General features: G+C 38.8%; 1 protein-coding gene across 7 annotated transcripts in view; it reads left to right on the top strand.

The window, feature by feature from the left end:
- GHR (growth hormone receptor) overlaps positions 1–20,131 on the top strand; it is a 311,385-nt gene extending 291,254 nt beyond the window's left edge. For all 7 annotated transcript variants that reach the window (XM_070774715.1, XM_019982777.2, XM_070774714.1 and 4 more), the window contains 2 exons: positions 6,356–6,425; positions 17,125–20,131. In XM_070774715.1, coding sequence (XP_070630816.1) covers positions 6,356–6,425; positions 17,125–18,096 — 1,042 coding nt within the window. In that variant the 3' untranslated portion in view covers positions 18,097–20,131. The remainder of the gene's footprint in view (positions 1–6,355; positions 6,426–17,124) is intronic.
- The last annotated feature ends 912 nt before the right edge of the window (positions 20,132–21,043 follow it).

Here is a 21,043-nt window from a genome sequence, read left to right as displayed (position 1 = left end):
TTTATCTCTAGGACTCCACGTTCTCATGGGTAATTTGAGGGTGGTGGATTGTATGATGTTTAAGTTTCCCTTAAGCTGTAAGGACCATTATTCTATTTTCATTCTTGAAAGAAACTCAGTATAGACTACAGAAACTTTTAATACAAAATACTGGAAAAGTTACTGGTGTGGGTTGCCAGTTTTCTTACATTTAGAATATGCCTTAAGTCCCATAGGTTAATCTTGTCCCTTCTCCTAGAATTAGGGTAGCTAACACTCCATTTGCCTGGGACTTTCCTGGTTTTAACACTAAAAATTCTGTGTCTAGGCAAACCGAGACAGTTGGTTACTCTATCTAAAACCAAATACAAGTTCTCCAGGTGAAGCCATGAGGCATCTAGAAATCAAAATAGGCTTTATATTATGAATATATTGTGAAATTTTTTTACTTTGTTTTGAAGCTGTATAGCATTTGTAAACATCAAAACAGAATTTCAATAGAAGAATTCTAGAGTTACAGAGTGTCAAGCATGCTTAAAAGTCTCCAAGTGGATGCAGGAAGGATTATTTTTAGTAGAGTTTCATCTCCAATTTAGTAATGTAAACTCAGGGGGACAAAATTAACTCTGGAGAATTTTGTTTTCTATCTTTCTAGCAACATTATTGTCTAACAGCAGCTTTCAGTTTGGGAGGGAGGAAATTAGTAAATAAAATTCTAAACAATTATTTACTTAAATGTATTCATTACTTAAGTAATACCAAAGGAGCCAAATTATTCTGTAGATTAATTTGAATTCACTGAACTGTCCAGTTAGGTGATAGGCTAATTTATATATAACTACAGCAGATAAACTCACTACATACATAAAGTAATTTACTTTTAACATTAGTTGTCAATTTCAAGTCATCACGAAGGCCAAGCAAATTTATGTTGCTAAATTACATTAGCTAACAATATTTGGAAGAAAAAGTCATCCTCTGATCAAATAGAATTACAAAGGAAATATATTAACCTTTGTCTAAAAGATAGTTTTCTATGAATAATGAAGTTTTTTTAACTATGACACTTGGTCAAAATCACCAAATTGGAAAAAAATTTGAAAATCTATTTGTACTGCCAAATTCCCTGTTCTGAATTTAATTCTTTTCAACAAAAAACTTATCTTCCTTTTTCATATGCCCACAAAAACCCTTATCATTGTCTAAATTTCCATGTTCTAATGAAAGCAGGAAATGGTAGAAAATAGCTGTCAGCAAGTGTAGAAAGAACAATTAAAATAAAACTCAAAAGAATGAGATACTATGTCAGTTACCGCAGAACTTCAGGACTATAAAGGATTTCAGGTGCTCCTTGTGTTTGCTTGAGATTTTGTTAGTTCACAAACCAAGCCACTGTTCCCTTTCTTAATCCAAATCATTAAGAGTCAACTCTAGTAAAATGTATAGTGTAATTTGGATTTGAATTAAAGATCAGAAACATAGTTTCATGCCAGTTTATCTTTATTCTATACTCTGTTGCTCCCACCATACAACTTACTGTAGCCATCAAGCTATATGACTAAATCAGGAACGAAATAACTGAATCAACATAAAACAGAAGTGGCAACCTGAAAGCCAGATTCAGCCTGCAGATCCATGTTTTGCTGGGGTTTTTTTTTTTTTTTTTCCTTCTGATTTTTGAGGGACAGTTTTGCTACAAAGTGTTTCTAAAACAGGGAATTTTCACACAAAAATCAAGATTACTAGATTATTTTAAAAACAGAGATCTTGGACTTCCCTGGTGGTAGGTATAGTCGTTAAGAATCTGCCTGCCAGTGCAGGAGACATGTGTACGATCCTTGGTCTGGGAAGATCCAACATGCTATGTAGTAACTCATCGTCTGCACCACAACCATTGAGCCTGTGCTCTAGAACTCAGGAACTGCAGCTACTGAAGCCCACAGGCCCTTGAGTCCATGCTCTGCAATAAGAGAAGCCACTGCAGTGAGAAGCCCACGCACAAAAACTAGAGTAGAACCCACTCCCCACAACTAGAGAAAAGCCTGTGCAGCAACAAAGACCAGAACACCCAAAATAAATTTAAAAATTTTTAAGTCATTGCCATATTAAAAAAAAAAAAAAAAATAGTGAAACTGGGTTGATAATCCTGCATGGCAATATGTCCCGAGACAGAGGACCAACCATCCCATTCGGAAAGGGCTCATGTTCTCTGTCACAATTCCCATCTCTCCTTATGACTGGCTTGGTCGCTCCAGGCTACAGGGTGTGCCACCCTAGCCTAAAGGCAACAACACTTCCCTGACAGCTGACTCTCAAGTACCTAAATGCATCATCCTCTTAAAAAAAAAAAAAAAAGAGGGACCCATACAGGGCAAAGCATATTTGGGGATCTTTATTTCCTGTAATTAGAGTTATGTTACATTTTTGGTTTTGAACCTGTGAAGCTCTATACAGTCGGCAAAAAGAAGACATGGAGCTGACTGTGGCTCAGATCATCAGCTCCTTATTGCAAAATTCAGGCTTAAATAGAAGAAAGTAGGGAAAACCACTAGGCCTTTCAGGCATGACCTAAATCGAATCCCTTATGATTATGCAGTAGAGGTGATGAATAGATTCAAAGGATTAGATCTGGGACACAGAGTATCTAAAGAATTATGGAAGTTCGTAACATTGTACAGGAGGCAGTGACCAAAACCATCCCAAAGAAAAAGAAATGCAAGGAGGCAAAGTGGTTGTTGGGGGCAGGGGCGGGGGGCTTTACAAATAGCTGAGAAAAGGAGAGAAGCGAAAGGCATGGGAGAAAGGGTAAAACATACCCAACTGAATGCAGAGTTCCAGAGAATAAGAAGGCCTTCTTATCTCACCTTGCTAAATGAACAATGCAAAGAAATAAAAAAAAAACACTAGAATGGGAAAGACTAGAGATTTCTTCAATAAAATTGAAGATATCAAAGGAACATTTCATGCAAGGATGGGCAGGATAAAGGACAGAAATAGTAAGGACCTAACAGAAGCAGAAGAGATTAAAAAGAGGTGGCATGAATACACAAAAGAACTATACAAAAAAGGTCTTAATGACCCAGATAACCACGATGGTGTAGTCACTACCTAGAGTCAGACATCCTGGAGTATAAAGTCAAGTGGGCCTCAGGAAGCATTACTACAAACAAAGCTAGTGAACATGACCGAATTCCAACTAAGCTATTTCAAATCCTGAAAGATGATGCTGCGAAAGTTCTGCACTCAATATGTCAGCAAATTTGGAAAACTCAGCAGTGGCCACAGGACTAGAAAAGGTCAGTTTTCATTCCAGTCCCAAAGAAGGGCAATACCAAAGAGTGTTCAAGCTACTGTACAATTGTGCTCATTTCACATGCTAGCAAGGTAATGCTCAAAATCCTTCAAGCTAGGCTTCAACAGTATGTGAACCAAGAACTTCCAGATATACCAGCTAAATTTAGAAAAGGCAGAGGAACCAGAGATCAAATTGCCAACATCTGTTGGCTCATGGGGAAAGCAAGGGAATTCCAGAAAAACATTTACTTCTGCTTCATTGACTACGGTAAAGCCTTTGATTGTGTGGATCACAACAAACTGTAGAAAATTCCTAAAGAGATGGAAATACCAGACCACTTCACCTGTCTCGTGAGAAACTTGTATGCAATAGTTAGAACCGGACACAGAACAACAGACTGGCTCAAAATTGGGAGAGGAGTACGTCAAGGCTATATATTGTTACCCTGCTTATTAAACTTATTTGGAGAGTATCATGCTAAATGCTGGGCTGGACGAATCACAAACTGGAAGCAAGACTGCTGGGAGAAATATCAATAACCTCAGATATGCAGATGACATTACTCTAATGGCAGAAAGCAAAGAGGAACTAAAGAGTCTCTTGATGAGGGTGAAAAGAGAGTGAAAAAGCTGGTTTGAAACAACATTCAAAAAAAACTAAGATTATGGCATCCAGTCCCATCACTTTATGGCAAATAGAAGGGGAAAAAGTGGAAGTAGTGACAGATTTTATTTTCTTGGGCTCCAAAATCACTGCCGACAGTGACTACAGCCATGAAATTAAAAGATGCTGCTCCATGGAAGGAAAGCTATCACACATCTAGACAGCATATTAAAAAGCAGAGATAACACTTTGCCAACAAAGGTCCACATAGTCAAAAAAAGGTATGATTTTTCCGGTAGTCATGTACATATGTGAGAGTTGGACCATAAAGAAAGCTGAGTGCTGAAGAACTGATTCTTTTGAATTGTGATGCTGGGAGAGTCCCTTGGACAGCAAGGAGATCAAATCAGTCAATCCTAAAGGAAATCAGTCCTGACTAATTCATCAGAAGGACTGATGCTAAAGCTGAAATTCCAATACTTTGGCCACCTGATGCGAAGAACTGACTAATTGGAAAAGACCCTGATGCTGGGAAAGACTGAAGGCAAAAGGAGAAAGGGGCAGCTGAGAATGAGATGGTTAGATAGCAACACCAACTCAATGGACATGAGCTTAAGCAAACTCCAGAAGTTAATGGAGAATAGAGGAGCCTGCTGGTGTGCTGCAGTCCATGGGATTGCAAGAGTCAGACATGAGTTAGCAACTAAACAACAACAGAACCTGTGAATTATTTATTTAGAAATGCAGAACCAAGTTAACCCAGCAGCATGACAGAAAGCAAAGGGCATGGGTTTTGGAGTCAGCTGCTTTGAATTTGAGTGCCAGCTGAACCAAGTATTAGTGTGTGATTTGAACATGTTCCTTAAATCTCGAAATCTTTCCATAGATAATATCTTCTTCCTCCCTGGTCGTGGTAAGCACCAAAGGAAATGTTTAGTGCAAGTGTTGGCAAAGTTGTTTTAAAAATAACCGAACAGTAAATCTTCGGCTTTCTGGGCTATGCAGTCTCTGTCACTACTACTCATTTCTGCCACTGTGTCATGAAGGCAGCTGTAGATAATATATAAACTATGTTACATAGATAATATGTAAACTGAACTTGACTCCATGTTCTAAAAGAACTTTCTTTACAAAAACAGAGGGCAGAACAGATTTGGCCCACAGACTGAAATTTGCCAACACAGTTTCGGTGTTTGGAGGCATTATTAGAGGCATTCAAAAGTGGTAGCAGTTATTAATAGCATGCTTTTTTTTTCCTATTATTTCTATTCATCAGTAACAATTTAACACTTGTCCCACTAAGTAAAACTAGTGAGTCTACTCAAACTCAACTTACAAAATGAAATTTGCCTTGGATTAGGTTAAAAAGTGATGGAAACATTCAGAGAATGGGTTCCCTATTGACTGCTGTGCTTAGTTGCTCAGTTGTGTGCGACTCTTTTCAACACCATGGACTGTAACCCACCAGGCTCCTCTGTCCATGGGGATTCTTCAGGTGAGAATACTGGAGTGGGTTGCCATGCTCTCCTCCAGGGGATCTTCTCAAGCCAGGGATCAAACCAGGCTCTCCTGCACTGCTGGCAGATTCTTTACCAGCTGAGCTACCCAGGAAGCCCTCCCTATTGAGTAGACCAGACTATTTATTCACACTGAGTAGAATATCATCTGATATCCAAAAATCAGATTAGAATGGATAATCTCTATTCCAGGGCCACAGTGTTGATTTTAAAATGAAAACTCTATTCACACTATTAATGAAATAGACAAATGATTTACTCAGATTTATTCAGGCAATGTTTCTCTGTGCCAGAAATTTTCTAAGTGCTGGGAATACACTTAGGCACAAGATAGGCAGGATAGACATTGAAATAAATTATGGTCAAAAAGTAATGTAGATATTTGGAACAGAAAATTTAAGTGCATTATAGAATTGTGTATATAAACCTGTACTGATTAGAAATAGTTCATATTTAGTCTGTCCCAACTGAAATGAACCACACAATGACATCCTGGTTAATGAGATTATCTTAAGTAATTTAATAATTCATGTGAGCATTGTGGTATGAACTTATCTCAGCCCACTCTTTTTTTAGGGTGCATATCTCTACATGGATTGGCTCTTTCTCCTCCCCTTCCCCAACGAATTATGTATTAAAATTACCTCCTTATAACTGACATGGAAATTGGCTTCAGATGGAATTAAATGTCTAACTCCCAATTCTGAAACTTTATAAAAGACATTAAGGAAAAGTTATAGGAAAACCACATTTTATTTAAATTCACTTCAGATGAGGGTTTTTTTCCATTCTTTAGTTTTGCCTCATCATTCACTGCTTAATGCTTTTCCTTCTCTTTCTCAGATTCACTTATTCCAAATATTCTGTTACTTTATATTAGTAATAATATTGTCAATATTTTATTTCTGTCTTTTGAAATGAGAATGAGTAACTTACATCAAAACAAAATTTTGTTTTCAAGGATTAAGATGCTGATTCTACCCCCAGTTCCAGTTCCAAAGATTAAAGGAATTGATCCAGATCTCCTCAAGGTAATTAATAAAATATCTAAGTTGTACATGACACTAATTAAATGTTACCTTAAGAACAGAGCCTTATGTTGAAACCTTTTGCAAGCTATATGTATCACATTTAATTTTTGTATTCCTTCTGGGAAAAGTTTTTAAATAATATATCCCTTAAAATTATGAGGATGTCTTACGTATTTAAAAGCTCTTGACTTCTGAATCAAGATGACAGAGTAGTAGAACATGAAGCTCACCTCCTCCCACAAATTTATCAAAAATACATCTACATATGGATTGATCCTCAGAGAATATCTACTGAACACTGGCAGAAGACATCCAAACTCTGGAAAGGGCAAGAAAATCTCCATGTAACTGGGTAGGGCAAAAGAATAAAGAAAGAAACTGGAAAGGGACTCCACCCCAGGAAGTCCCTTCACTGGTGGGGAGATCAGCCAGGACAGAGGGGGAGCTTCAGAGCTTTAGAGAAGAACACAGGAACGGGTTTGTAGCAGCTAGCATGTAGAGAAACCTGAACAGATGGTCAGTGCCACTCCCCTGCACTCCCCAGCCAGAGACCCATGTCCACTGGTGCAGGCTGGGTGCTGAAGCTCAGGCTTCAGAGATTAGACCCAGGGAAAGGACTTGAGTTGGTTGTGTAAAAACAGCCTGAAGGGGCTGCAGTTTGGTGTAACCGCACCTGAGGATGTACATGGTGGAAGCCTGGACCGTCTTAGAGGCCAGGCACCGTTGTTTGGGTGAGGGTCCCTGCATCTGCTCTCAGGTAACAGGCACCCCCCTCACCAGCTCCAAGAGCTATCACAAGCCACTACCCACCCCCTACACTTCAGGAGTGGTCATGAGCTGACACCACCTTCCTTGTAGACTCAAGGAGCACCTCACCACCTCTGCTCCCAACACGTGCTCCAGGGGCACACATGAGCCACCACAGATTACCTGAGGATTGGGCACCAGCTATCACACTTGCACACTCTCCTTATCAAGGGAATAAGGCCAGCAGATACTGAGGGAAAAAATGACAGGCATCCATAATAAAAACAAACTACTAGAGTGGATTGCCATTTCCCTCTCCAGGGGATCTTCCCAACCCAGGGATCAAACCCATATCTCCTGCATTGGCAGGCATATTCTTTACTACTGAGACACAAGGGAAGCCTCTGACTGTGTGGATCACAATAAACTGGAAAATTCTGAAAGAGATGGGAATACCAGACCACCGGACCTGCCTCTTGAGAAATCTGTATGCAGGTCTGGAAGCAACAGTTAGAACTGGACATGGAACAACAGACTGGTTCCAAATTGGAAAAGGAGTACCTTAAGGCTATATATTGTCACCCTGCTTATTTAACTTATATGCAGAATATATCATGAGAAATGCTGGGCTGGATGAAGCACAAGCTAGAATCAAGATTGCCAGGAGAAATATCAATAACCTCAGATATGCAGATGACACGACCCTTATGGCAGAAAGTGAAAAGGAACTAAAGAGCCTCTTGATGAAAGTCAAAGAGGAGAGTAAAAAAGTTGGTTAAAGCTCAACATTCAGAAAACTAAGATCATGGCATCCAGTCCCATCACTTCATGGGAAATAGATGGGGAAACAGTGGAAACAGTGAGAGACTTTATTTTCTTGGGCTCCAAAATCACTGCAGATGGTGACTGCAGCCATGAAATTAAAAGACGCTTGCTCCTTGGTAGAAAAGTTATGACCAGCCTAGACAGCATATTAAAAAGCAGAGACATCACTTTGCCAACAAAGGTCCATCTAGTCAAGGCTATGGTTTTTCCAGTAGTCATGTATCGATATGAGAGTTGGACTATAAAGAAAGCTGAGTGCTGAAGAATTGATGGTTTTGAACTGTGGTGTTGGAGAAGACTCTTGAGAGTCCCTTGGATTGCAAAGAGATCCAACCAGTCCATCCTAAAGGAGATCAGTCCTGAGTATTCATTGGAAGGATTGATGTTAAAGCTGAAACTCCAGTACTTTGGCCACCTGATGCAAAGAGTTCACTCATTTGAAGACACCCTGATGCTGGGAAAGATTGAAGGCAGGAGAAGAAGGGGACAACAGAGGATGAGATGGTTGGATGGCATCACTGACTCAATGGACATGAGTTTGAGTAAACTCCGGGAGTTGGTGATGGACAGGGAGGCCTGATGTGCTGCATTCCATGGGGTCGCAAACAGTCAGACATGACTGAGAGACTGAACTGAACCAGTAAAGCCCACTAAAAATATTAAACCCACACAAACTACATAGGAAAAATGCCACATATAAATAGTCCTCTAAGACCATAGATCATTAATTCTTCTAAACTCACAGAATAAGAGAAATAAGTAAGATGAAGAAGCAGAGGAACAATTCCCTTTTAAACCGAGAGAATTCCCCTGAAAGAACAATGAAACAGACCTCTTCAGTCTAATAGACATCTACTTCAAAAAAGAAGATAATGCAAATACTGAAGGAATTAAGACAGGCTGTTGACAGAAATGCAGAGTACTGTAAAAAGAAATTAGAAACTATAAGGAAGAACAAAGAAATAGAAAACTCATTTGCCAAGATGAACACTAAACTAAAAGCAATGAATAGCAGGAGGAATAATGCAGAAAAATGAATACGTGACCTGAAAGAAAAAATAATGGAAATCAACCAATCAGGACAGCAGACAGAAAGTCAAATTGAAACAATAACAACAAAAAAAAATGAAAGCAATATAAGAGACCTATGGGATAATACAAATCTTGCCGAGTGAAAGTTGCTCAGTCATGTCCAACTCTTTGCGACCCTATGGACTAAATAGTCCATAGAATTCTTCCAGCCAGAATACTGGAGTGGGTAGACTTTCCCTTCTCCAGGGGATCTTCCCAACCCGAGGATCAAACCCAGATCTCCCACATTGCAGGCAAATTCTTTACTAGCTGAGCCACCAGGGAAGCCCAAGAACACTGGAGTCTTTCTTCCCTTGCCAATTTATGCATAATAGGGATTCCAGAAGGGGAAGAAAGAGAAAAGGGTATTGAAAATGTATTTGGAATGCTGAAAACTTCCCAAACCTAAAGAAAGAAACATCCAGGTATAGGAAGCACGGAGTCCCAAACAAGGTAAACCCAAACACACCAAGACATATTATGATAAATATAGCAAAAGTAAAATAGAGGATTCTAAAGGCATCAAGAAAAAAAAAAAAAAGAGTTGATTACAAGGGAACCCCCATAAAGCTATCCACTGATTTCTATACAGAAACACTGCAGGCCAGAAAGGAGTGGCAAGATATAGGTTCAGGATGGGGAACACATGTATACCTGTGGCAGATTCATTTTGATATTTGGCAAAACTAATACAATTATGTAAAGTTTAAAAATAAAATAAAATTTAAAAAAAAAATGTTAATCCCCAAGAAAAAAAAAAAAAAAAGTCCTGAAACGGAAAAAGCTGCAATCTAGGATGTTCTACCCAGCAAGATTATTATTTAGAATATGAGATGAATTCCTCAGACAAACAAAAACTAAAAGAATACAGCAATACTAAACCTGCCCTAAAGGACTTCCCTTCTATTGTTTTCCTCTATTTCTTTGCATTGATCACTGAGGAAGGCTTTCTTATCTCTCCTTGCTATTCTTTGGAACTCTGCATTCAAATGAATATATCTTTCCTTTTTTCCTTTACCTTTAGTTTCTCTTCTTTTCTCAGCTATTTGTAAGGCCTCCTCAGACAATCATTTCACCTTTTGCATTTCCTTCTCTTAGGGATGTTCTTGATCATTCTCTTATGTACAATGTCACGAACCTCTGTCCATAGTTCTTCACGCACTCTATCAGATCTAATCCCTTGAATGTGTTTCTCACTTCCATGGTATAATCATAAGGGATTTAAGTCATATCTGAATGGTCTAGTGGTTTTCCCTACTTTCTTCAATTTAAGTCTGAATTTGGCAGTAAGGAGTTCATAATCTGAGCCTTCCTCAGTGATCAATACAAAGAAATAGAGGGAAACAATAGAATGGAAAAGACTAGAGATCTCTTCAAGAAAATCAGAGATAACAAGGGAACATTTCATCAAAGATGGGCTTGATAAAGGACAGAAACGGTATGGACCTAACAGAAGCAGAAGATATTAAGAAGAAATGGCAAGAATACACAAAACAACTATACAAAAAAGATCTTCACAACCCAGATAACCACGATGGTGTGATCACTCATTTAGAGCCAGACATCCTGGAATGAAAAGTCAAGTGGGCTTTAGGGAGCATCACTGTGAACAAAGCTAGTGGAGATGATGGAATTCCAGTCGAGCTATTTCAAATCCTAAAAGATGATGCTGTGAAAGTGCTGCACTCAATATGCCAGCAAATTTTGGGAAACTCAGCAGTGGCCACAGGACTGGAAAAGATCAGTTTTCATTCCAATCCCAAAAAAAGTCAAAGCTAAAGAATGTTCAAACTACCGCACAATTACACTCATCTCACATGCTAGTAAAGTAATGCTCAAAATTCTCCAAACCAGGCTTCAACAATACATGAACCAAAAACTTCCAGATGTTCAAGCTGAATTTAGAAAAGGCAGAGGAAACAGAGATCAAATTGGATCATCAAAAAAGCAAGAGTGTTCCAGAAAAACATCTACTTCTGCTTTATGGACTATGCCAAAGCCTTTGACTGTGTGGATCACGATAAACTCTAGAAAATTCTGAAAGAGATGGGAATACCAGACCACCTGACCTGCCTCCTGAGAAATCTGTATGCAGGTCAGGAAGCAACAGTTAGAACTGGACATGGAACAGCAGACTGGTTCCAAATCGAGAAAGGAGTACATCAGGGCTGTATATTGTCACGCTGTTTATTTAACGTATATGCAGAGTGCATCATGGGACATTCTGGGCTGAATGAAGCACAAGCTGGAATCAAGATTGCTGGGAAGAATATCAATAACCTCAGATATGCAGATGACACCACCCTTAAGGCAGAAAGTGAAGAACTAAATAGCCTCTTGATGAAGGTGAAAGAGGAGAGTGAAAAAGTTGGCTTAAAGCTCAACATTCCAAAAACTAAGATCATGGCATCTGGTCCCATCACTTCCTGGCAAATAGGTGGGGAAACAATGGAAACAGTGTCAGACTTTATTTTTTAGGGTCTCCAAAATCACTGCAGATGGTGACTGCAGCCATGAAATTAAAAGACGCTTGCTCCTTGGACAAAAAGCTATGACCAACCTAGACAGCATGTTTGCAGAGACATTACTTTGCCAACAGAAGCCCATCTACTCAAAGCTATGGTTTTTCCAATAGTCATGTATGGATGTCAGAGTTGGACTATGAAGAAAGCTGAGCGCCAAAAAATTGATGCTTTTGAACTGTGGTGTTGGAGAAGACCCTTGAGAGTCCCTTGGACTGCAAGGAGACTAAACCTGTCAATCCTAAAGAAATCATTCCTGAATATTCATTTTAAGGACTGATGCTGAAGCTGAAACTCCATTACTTTGGCCACCTGATGCGAAGAACTGACTCATTGGAAAAGATGCTGGGAAAGATTGAAGGTGGGAGGAGAAGGGGACAACAGAGGATGGGATGATTGGATGGCATCACCAACTCAATGAACATCAGTTTGAGTAAACTCCAGGAGTTGGTGATGGTCAAGGAAGCCTGGCATGCCACAGTCCATGGGGTCACAAAGAGTTCAACACAACTGAGCAACTGAACTGAACTGAATGGACTTCCCTACCTAAAGGGCTTCCCTGGTGGCTCAGCTAGTAAAGAACCCACCAGTCAATGCAAGAGATGCAGGTTCAATCACTGGGATGGGTAGACACCTGGAGAAGGAAATGGCAAACCACTCCAGTATTCTTGCCTGGAAAATTCCATGGATAGAGGAGCCTAGCAGGCTATAGTCCATGGGATCACAAAGAGTCAGACATGACTGAGCGTACACACGTACAAAGGAAATATTGAAAGGCCTTCTCTAAAAGAAGTAAGAATATATAGAGAAGAGGAAATCACAGTTAGAAAGCAAATCACCTAAATAAGCCAGTATACAGATTTTTTTTTAAATGTCTGTGAAAGTGATGATAACCGAAATGAACAGAAAAAGGATGAACATGAAGATATAAGAGGACATCAAAATCCTAAAATGTGGGAGAAAAGAGTACAAAAATGTAAAAATTTTTAATCATTTCCTAGAACATGTTTGAGCCTGTGTGATTACTAGTCTAAGGCAGGTAGAATATAATATGGTATATACATACATGAAAAACAAGGTAACCACAAATTAAGAACAAACAACAGATTCACAAAAACCAAAAAGAACATAATACAAAAATAATTCAAACCACAAAAAAAGAAGGGGGAGGGGGTCAAGGAAGAAATTTAAAAATCAGTGGGAAAGCAGGACTTAAAATAGCAATAAATACATATCAATTAATAATTGCCTTAAATGTCAGTGGACGAGACGTCCCAATCAGAATACACAGAGTGGCAGACTATGTGAAAAAATGAGAGCCTACATTATGTTGCCTACAAGAGACCCAGTTTAGAGCAAAGGACACACAGATTGAAAGGTGATGGGAGAAGATTTCATGCAAATGGAAATGACAAAGTGGGAATCACAATATACATGTCAGACAAAACATACCTTAAAATAAAGGCCATAAAAAAGATAAAGAAGGACACTATATAAAGATAAAAGGATCAATACAAGAAAAGAACTTTATACTCATCAACATAGATGCAGTAATGTTGCAGCACTCAAATACATAAAACAGATCCTAACAGATATAAAGGGAGAAACCAACAGGAATACAGTAATAGTACGAGACCTTTAACACCCTACTCACATCAGTGGACAGATCTTCTAGACAGAAATCAAGGCAACAGGGATCATAAATGACATGATAGAACAGTTAGACCTAAATGATATTTTCAGGACATCATATCCATAAGAAACAGAATACACATTCTTTAAATGCACATGAAATATTCTCTAGGATTGACCACATGCTGCTGCTGCTGCTGCTAAGTCGCTTCAGTCGTGTCCGACTCTATGCGACCCCATAGATGGCAGCCTACCAGGCTCCCCCGTCCCTGGGATTCTCCAGGCAAGAACACTGGAGTGGGTTGCCATTTCCCTCTCCAATGCATGAAAGTGAAGTTGCTCAGTTGTGTCCGACTCTTCACAACCCCATGGACTGCAGCCTACCAGGCTCCTCCGTCCATGGGATTTTCCAGGCAAGAGTACTGGAGTCGGGTGCCATCACCTTCTCCAAGGATTGACCACATACTGGAGCACAAAAACAGGCCTCAACAAAGAATATAGAAATTATCTCAAGCATCTTTTCTCACCACAATGGCATGAAACTAAAAGTCAACCACAGAAAAAGAAATGAAATAAAAATGATCACAAAGCAATATGCTACTAAAAAACCAATGAGTCAATGATGAAAGTAAATTTAAAACTACCTTGAGAAAGATGACAATGAAAATACAACCATACAAAATCTTTGAGATGTAGCAAAATCAGTTCTTAGAGGGAAATTCATAGCTATACAGGCCTTCTTCATCAAAACAAGAAAAAAACCTAATCTACTACTTGAAGTAGAAAACGAACAAACAAAACATAAAATCAGCAAAAGGAAGGAAACAATCAAGATCAAAGAGGAAATAAATAAAATAGTGATTAAAAAATAGAAAAAAAAATCAATAAAACCAAAAGTTCATTCTTTGAAAAGGTAAACAAGATTGATAAACCTCTGGCCAGGCTCACCAAGAAGAGAGAGAACCCAAATAAACAAGAAATGAGAAAGGAGACATAAAAACTGATATCACAATAATAACAAAGACCACAGGGAATGCTATAAACAATTATACGCCAACAAATTTGACAACCTAGAATAAATGGACAAGTTTCTAGAAACATACCCACCAGATTTGAATCACAGCCCACCAAAATTGAATCAAAAAATAGATAATTAGAAAAGACCAATCACTAGAGGTAAAATGGAATATGTAATTTTAAAACTTCCTATAAAGAAAAGTCCAGGACCAGATGGCTTTACAGGTGAATTCTACCAAACATACAAAGAAGAAATAACACTGATCCTTCTCAAAAGCTTCCAAAAAACTAAAGAGGAGTTCCATTAGCTCCAAAGACATTCTATGAAACCACCCTAATACCAAAACCAGACAAACACCACCAAAAAAGAAAATTACAGGCCAATCTTTGAGGAATATAGATGCAAAAATTCTCAGCAAAATATTAGCAGACCAAATCCAAAAGCAACAACAAAAAAAAGATCACATACTACAACCAAGAGTCATTCCAAGTTCACAAGGATGCTCAACATACACAAGTCAATGTGATACATAAACAAAAGACAAAATCACATGATCATCTCAAGAAAAAAGACCATCTGACAAAATTTCACATCCATTCACGATAAAACTCTTACCAAAGTGGGTATAAAGGGAACATATCACAACATAATAAAAGCCAAATGACAAACCCACACCCAATGTAATAGCCAATGGTGAAAAACTGAAAGCCTTCATGCTAAAATCTAGAACAGGACCAGGATGCCCACTCTCACCTCTTCTATTTAACATAGTATTGAAAGTCCTAGCCACAGAAATCAGACAAGAAAAAGAAAATTTATCCAAGTTGGAAGGGAAGAGGCCAACTGTTACATGCAAGATGACTTAAATATAAGGCATTTTACCATCAGAGCTTCCCTGGTAGCTCAGACAGTAAAAAATCTGCCTGTAATACAGGAGACCTGGGTTCAATCCCTGGGTTGGGAGGATCCCCTGGAGAAGGGCATGGCAACCCGTTTCAGTATTCTTTCCTGAAGAATCCCCATGGACAGAGGAGCCTCCTAGGCTATACTCCATGGGGTCACAAAGAGTTGGACACGACTGAGCAACTAATACATACATACCATCAAGCTCCTAGAAGAGATCATAGGCAAAACATTCTCTGACATAAATCATATCAATGTATTCTTAGGTCAGTTTCCCAAGGCAATAGAAATAAAAGCAAAAATAAACAAATGGGACTTAATCAAACTTACAAGCTTTTGCACAGCAAAAGAAAGCATAAAGGAAAAGAACTTACATAATGGGAGAAAGTATTTGCAAATAATGAGACCAACCAGGGCTTCATTCCCAAAATATGAAAACAGCTCATACAACTCAACAACAATAAAAACCCAGTCAAAAACTGGGCAGAAGACCTAAACAGATATTTCTTCAAAGAAGAAATACAAATGGCCAATAGGCACATGAAAAGATGTTAAACACTGCTAATTATTAGAGAAGTACAAATCAGAACTACAACGAGGTACCACCTCACACCAGTCAGAATGGCCATCATTAAAAACTACAAATAACAGATGCTGGAGAGGATGTGAACAAAAGGGAACCCTCCTACACTGTTGGAATGTAAGTTGGTACAGCCAATATGGAAAATATTTATAATATGGAGATTCCTCAGAAAACTAAAGAATTACCATATGATTCAAGCTTTTTGTTGGCAGGAAAGCTATGACAAACCTAGACAGCATGATGAAAAGTGGAGACATTACTCTGCCAACAAAGGTCTGTATAGTCAAAGCTATGGTCTTCCCAGTGGTCACATACAGTTGTGACAGATGGACTGTAAAGAAGGCAGAGCACCAAAGAATTGATGCCTTCAAACTGTGGTGATGGAGAAGGCTCCTGAAAGTCCCCTGTACAGCAAGGAGATCAAACCGGTCAATCTTAAGGGAGATCAATCCTGAATACTCATTGGAAGGACTGATGCTGAAGCGACAGTATTTTGTTCATCTGATGAGACAGCCAACTCACCAAAAAAGTCCCTGATGCTGGGAAAGATTGAGGGCAGAAGGAGAAGAGAGCATCAGAGGATCAGATAGCTGAATGGCTTCACTGATGCAATGGACATGAACTTGGGCAAACTTTGGAAGATGGGGAGGGACAGGAAGGCCTGGCGTGCTGTGGTCCATGGGGTCACAAAGAGTCAGACATGACTGGTGACTGAATAACAGCAACAGTGATCCAACAGTCCCACTTCTAGACATATATCCAGACAAAACTCTAATCCGAGAAGATACATGCACCCCTGTGTTCACAGAATCACTATTCACAATAGCCAAGACTGGGAAACAACCTAAATGTCCATCAACAGATGAATGAATGAAGATGTGGTACATATATACAATGGAGTACTACTGAGCCATTTAAAAAAGAATGAAATAATGCTACTTGTAGCAACAAGGATGCAACTAAAGATTATCATACTAACTGAAGTAAATCATAAAGAGAAAGACATATAGCATATGTTACCACTTATATTTGGAATCTAAAATATGATACAAATGAATCTATGTACAAAACAAAAACAGACTCACAGACATAGAGAATAGACTCGTGATTGCCAACGGGGAGAGGGTTGGAGGAGGGATGGTGTGATGTTGGGGTTAGCAGATATATGCTATTATATATGGAATGGATAAACAAGGTCCTTCTGTCTAGCACAGAGAACTATGTTTAGTATCCTATGATGAACCATAATGGAAAATAATTTTAAAAAAGAAAAGTTCTTCACTAATGTATTTGTTACATGGTTTGTTATATGATTTTGTTACTGATTAGACTCAATATTATTTGTTAAATCAATTGTTGTGAATTTATTTTCATAGATCTTCTTTTTCTATTTTATAGGAAGGAAAATTAGAAGAGGTGAATACAATCTTAGCCATTCATGACAACTATAAACACGAATTCTACAATGATGACTCTTGGGTTGAATTTATTGAACTAGATATTGATGACCCTGATGAAAAGACTGAAGGGTCAGACACAGACAGACTTCTGAGCAATGACCATGAAAAATCACTCAATATCTTTGGGGCAAAGGATGACGACTCTGGGCGTACCAGCTGCTATGAACCTGACATTCTGGAGGCTGATTTCCATGTCAGTGACATGTGCGATGGTACCTCAGAGGTTGCTCAGCCACAAAGGTTAAAAGGGGAAGCAGATATCTCATGCCTTGATCAGAAGAATCAAAATAATTCACCTTCTAATGATGCTGCCCCTGCTAGCCAGCAGCCCAGTGTTATCCTAGTAGAGGAAAACAAACCAAGACCACTTCTCATTGGTGGAACTGAGTCAACTCATCAAGCTGTCCATACACAGCTCAGCAATCCAAGTTCATTGGCAAACATTGATTTTTATGCCCAGGTAAGCGACATTACACCAGCAGGAAATGTGGTCCTTTCCCCAGGCCAAAAGAATAAGACTGGGAACCCCCAGTGTGACACGCACCCAGAAGTGGTCACACCCTGCCAAGCTAACTTCATTGTGGACACCGCTTACTTCTGCGAGGTAGACGCCAAAAAGTACATTGCCCTGGCCCCTCACGTCGAGGCTGAATCACACGTAGAGCCAAGCTTTAACCAGGAAGACATTTACATCACCACAGAAAGCCTTACCACTACAGCTGGGAGGTCGGGGACAGCAGAACATGTTCCAAGTTCTGAGATACCTGTCCCAGATTATACCTCCATTCATATAGTACAGTCTCCACAGGGCCTCGTACTCAATGCGACTGCCCTGCCCTTGCCTGACAAAGAGTTTCTCTCATCATGTGGCTATGTGAGCACAGACCAACTGAACAAAATCATGCCATAGCTTTTCTTTGATTTCCCATGAGCTACCCATTGAATGGCACAGGGTTGGCTGGGGCATGAATGCTTAAACCAAAACAATGTTTAAACTTTTTTTGGGAGGGGGGTGAGTTGAGGGTGGGGAATATGAATTCTAAATGCCTTTTCCTGAAATGTTGAAACATTATATTAAAAAAAGAAGAAGAATCCTTAATCAGATAAATATTCCTGTTGTGAATTGTAAATACTTTAAAGAACTGTCTCAAAGACTGTTGTCTTGTTATTGTGGGTGTTAATTTTGTGCTACTAAGCATTGAATGGCTATGTTTTTTAATGTATAGTTAATCATGCTTTTTGAAAAAGCGAAAAATCAGGTGGCTTTTGCAGTTCAGGAAGATTGAATGCAAATTATAGCACAGGATAATTTTTTTTTATAATTGGGAACTAAAATTATAGGTAAGAAGAAATAGTTTGGATATGTAAAACATTTATTTTGGCATAAAATGGATAAAGATATTTTTAATAATTTACACTTTAAGCATGGCTATTTTATATTACACTGTACACGGTGTACTGTAGTTCATGCCAACCCATCTAAAGAATGTAATAACTGCAGTCTAAAGCTGGTTTAATGCTTTGGTCAATGCACCTGAAGAAAAACTAGTTTTTTACAAGGCCCTTTTTATACCTCCTAAAACTCTTTAAGTGATTCTGAAATGATTGTAGTTACCTGCATTATTGGAAAGTGCTCATCTTATCTGAATTTGTAAACAAATATTTGTTAATTTAGAAAACTTTTAAATGTTTGCACAAGTCAACTTACCATGAACCAAAAAAAACAAAACACACACACAGAAGAATAACAACAAAAAAAACCTTTTCTTACCCAAGTTTTGGTTCATGTCAGAGGGCTACATACTAAGAGAAGTAGAAATTACAGCTTGTTCCTATTGACCAGGATGCTTAATCACTGCAGTGCCCTGGAAAAAAGTGTCTTAGCGCATGCATATCATAAGAGTCAAGCCTTAGAACCTCCACCGCAGTGTCTCGTATTTCATATTTATCTAAGGAAGGAATAGGAACAAGAAGCATTTTGTAAGTTGAAGCTGGTCAAAGTGAAGTTAACCAGATCATGGAATAAAAGTTCAAGAAGTAGGTTTTTCTTTCATAGCCTATAGCCAGACACATGCTCATTGTTAGTGATAATGAGAAACAAACCAAAAAAAAAACCAAGATTTTAAATCCCGAAAGATAACTCAAAAATTTATTTAAACCCATAGCAGAAACTTTCTTCCTCACCACATCTTTTATAGGATTTATTTAAAGCAGTGAAATGAGTTTCATCGTTTTTTACCTCCTCTCTGAGTGAATTGGCCTTAAAGCTGGTAGTTAGAAGAAAATGAGGTCTGAGTAATTTATAAATTATTGCTCAATCCCTGAATAAATTAAACATCATTCACAGGAGCATTGGGATTGCTCCGCAAAAGGTTTGTCAAAAAGAGAAGACTCATCTCACTCATGAATGCTTCTCACTTTAAGTATTTTTTTAAAGTTAATAAAACTTTAAAGTTAGCTTTAACTTAAAAAGCATATTTGCCATTTAGCTCAGACCTTTTTAGAAAATAAGCTTAATGGTTGGTAATTTTAAATTCCTTCTTTCTTGCAGGAAGGACAGTGAAAAACTAAAATTGGGTGTTTAAAGTTCAATATGTTACTTGTAATAAATGTTCAATAGGTTTTCTGCTATCTTGCTGCTATGGTTTTCTCTAAGAGCTATATAATTTAGTTTCATAGACAATTTCATCTATGTAGAACCTAATTCAACTTAAAACTGTGTGTTTGGGGAAACTATCTTACCATTTCACAGTAGGCTGACAACATTTCTATAGCCAAAAATAGCTAAATACCTCAATCGGTCTCCGAATGTCATTTTGGTACTTTGCTGGCCACACAAGCCATTATTCACTAGTATGACTAGTTGTGTCCTGCAGTTTATATTTAACTTTCTTTATGTCTGTGGATTTTTTTCCTTCAAAGTTTAATAAATTTATTTTCTTGGATTTGTGATGGTATCCTTCTGTTATCAAACACCACAGAAAAACATCCTCAATCAGACTGCATACTCTTGAGTTCTTCTCCTTGTAAGGAGAACTTAGCACAGTAGCTTAAACACAGTAGCAATGTGTGTGATTTTTGATCTGGGCTGAAATACAGAAGCAGAGGAAACAGCTCCTTATTTCTTCTTCTTCTTTTTTTTTTTTTTTTTTTTTTAAGGAAACAAGAGCCCAGCACAAAAATACCCTGCTGGATTTCCTGGACTCTTAGAGCCATATTTTGGATGTGTCAAAGCATGCATGACACATGCGGGGGTGTTTGTGAGAAGGGGGAGAGTTTAAGCCTGTTGCCTAGAAGGGAAAAACAGCTCTCCCTCTACCATTCACACATTAGAAGAAGTCAGTTTGTCAGACAAGCCCCTTGTCATAATGGGAGACTGATAAGAAGTCAAGACTGGGAGGGAAGCTAGTCAGGCAGGTTGTGTAGGACCCTGAGAACAGGAAACCCATGAGGCAGAGATTCTTCCACAGAAGGTTCCAGCTCCTAGAGAGATGAAATTGTGATAAATTCAAATCCTATACACACCAGGTGGGCAACCCACAAACAGGAAAATGATTGTATTTCAGAGATTCTCCCACAGGAGAGACAGTTTTAAGTCCTGCATCAGGCTCCCTAGCCTGGGGGTCTAGCATTGGGAGGAAGGGCCCCCAGAGCATCTGGCTTTGAAGGCAACTGGGTTTGATCACAAGACTTCCGCAGGACTGGGGAAAATAGAAATTCCACTCTTGGAGGGCACATACAAGGTCATATAAGCACATACAAGGTCTTGAGAACCCAGGAGGAAAAGTAGTGACCTGGAGACCCTGGGTCAGACCTACCTGCTTGTATTGGACGGTCTCCTGCAGAACCAGCAGCAG

Source organism: Bos indicus, chromosome 20, assembly GCF_029378745.1.
Source record: "Bos indicus isolate NIAB-ARS_2022 breed Sahiwal x Tharparkar chromosome 20, NIAB-ARS_B.indTharparkar_mat_pri_1.0, whole genome shotgun sequence".
Classification (NCBI taxonomy): Eukaryota; Metazoa; Chordata; class Mammalia; order Artiodactyla; family Bovidae; genus Bos; species Bos indicus.
The sequence above is the reverse complement of the archived record's forward strand: the minus strand, read 5'-3'. Positions and strand labels throughout refer to the sequence as shown.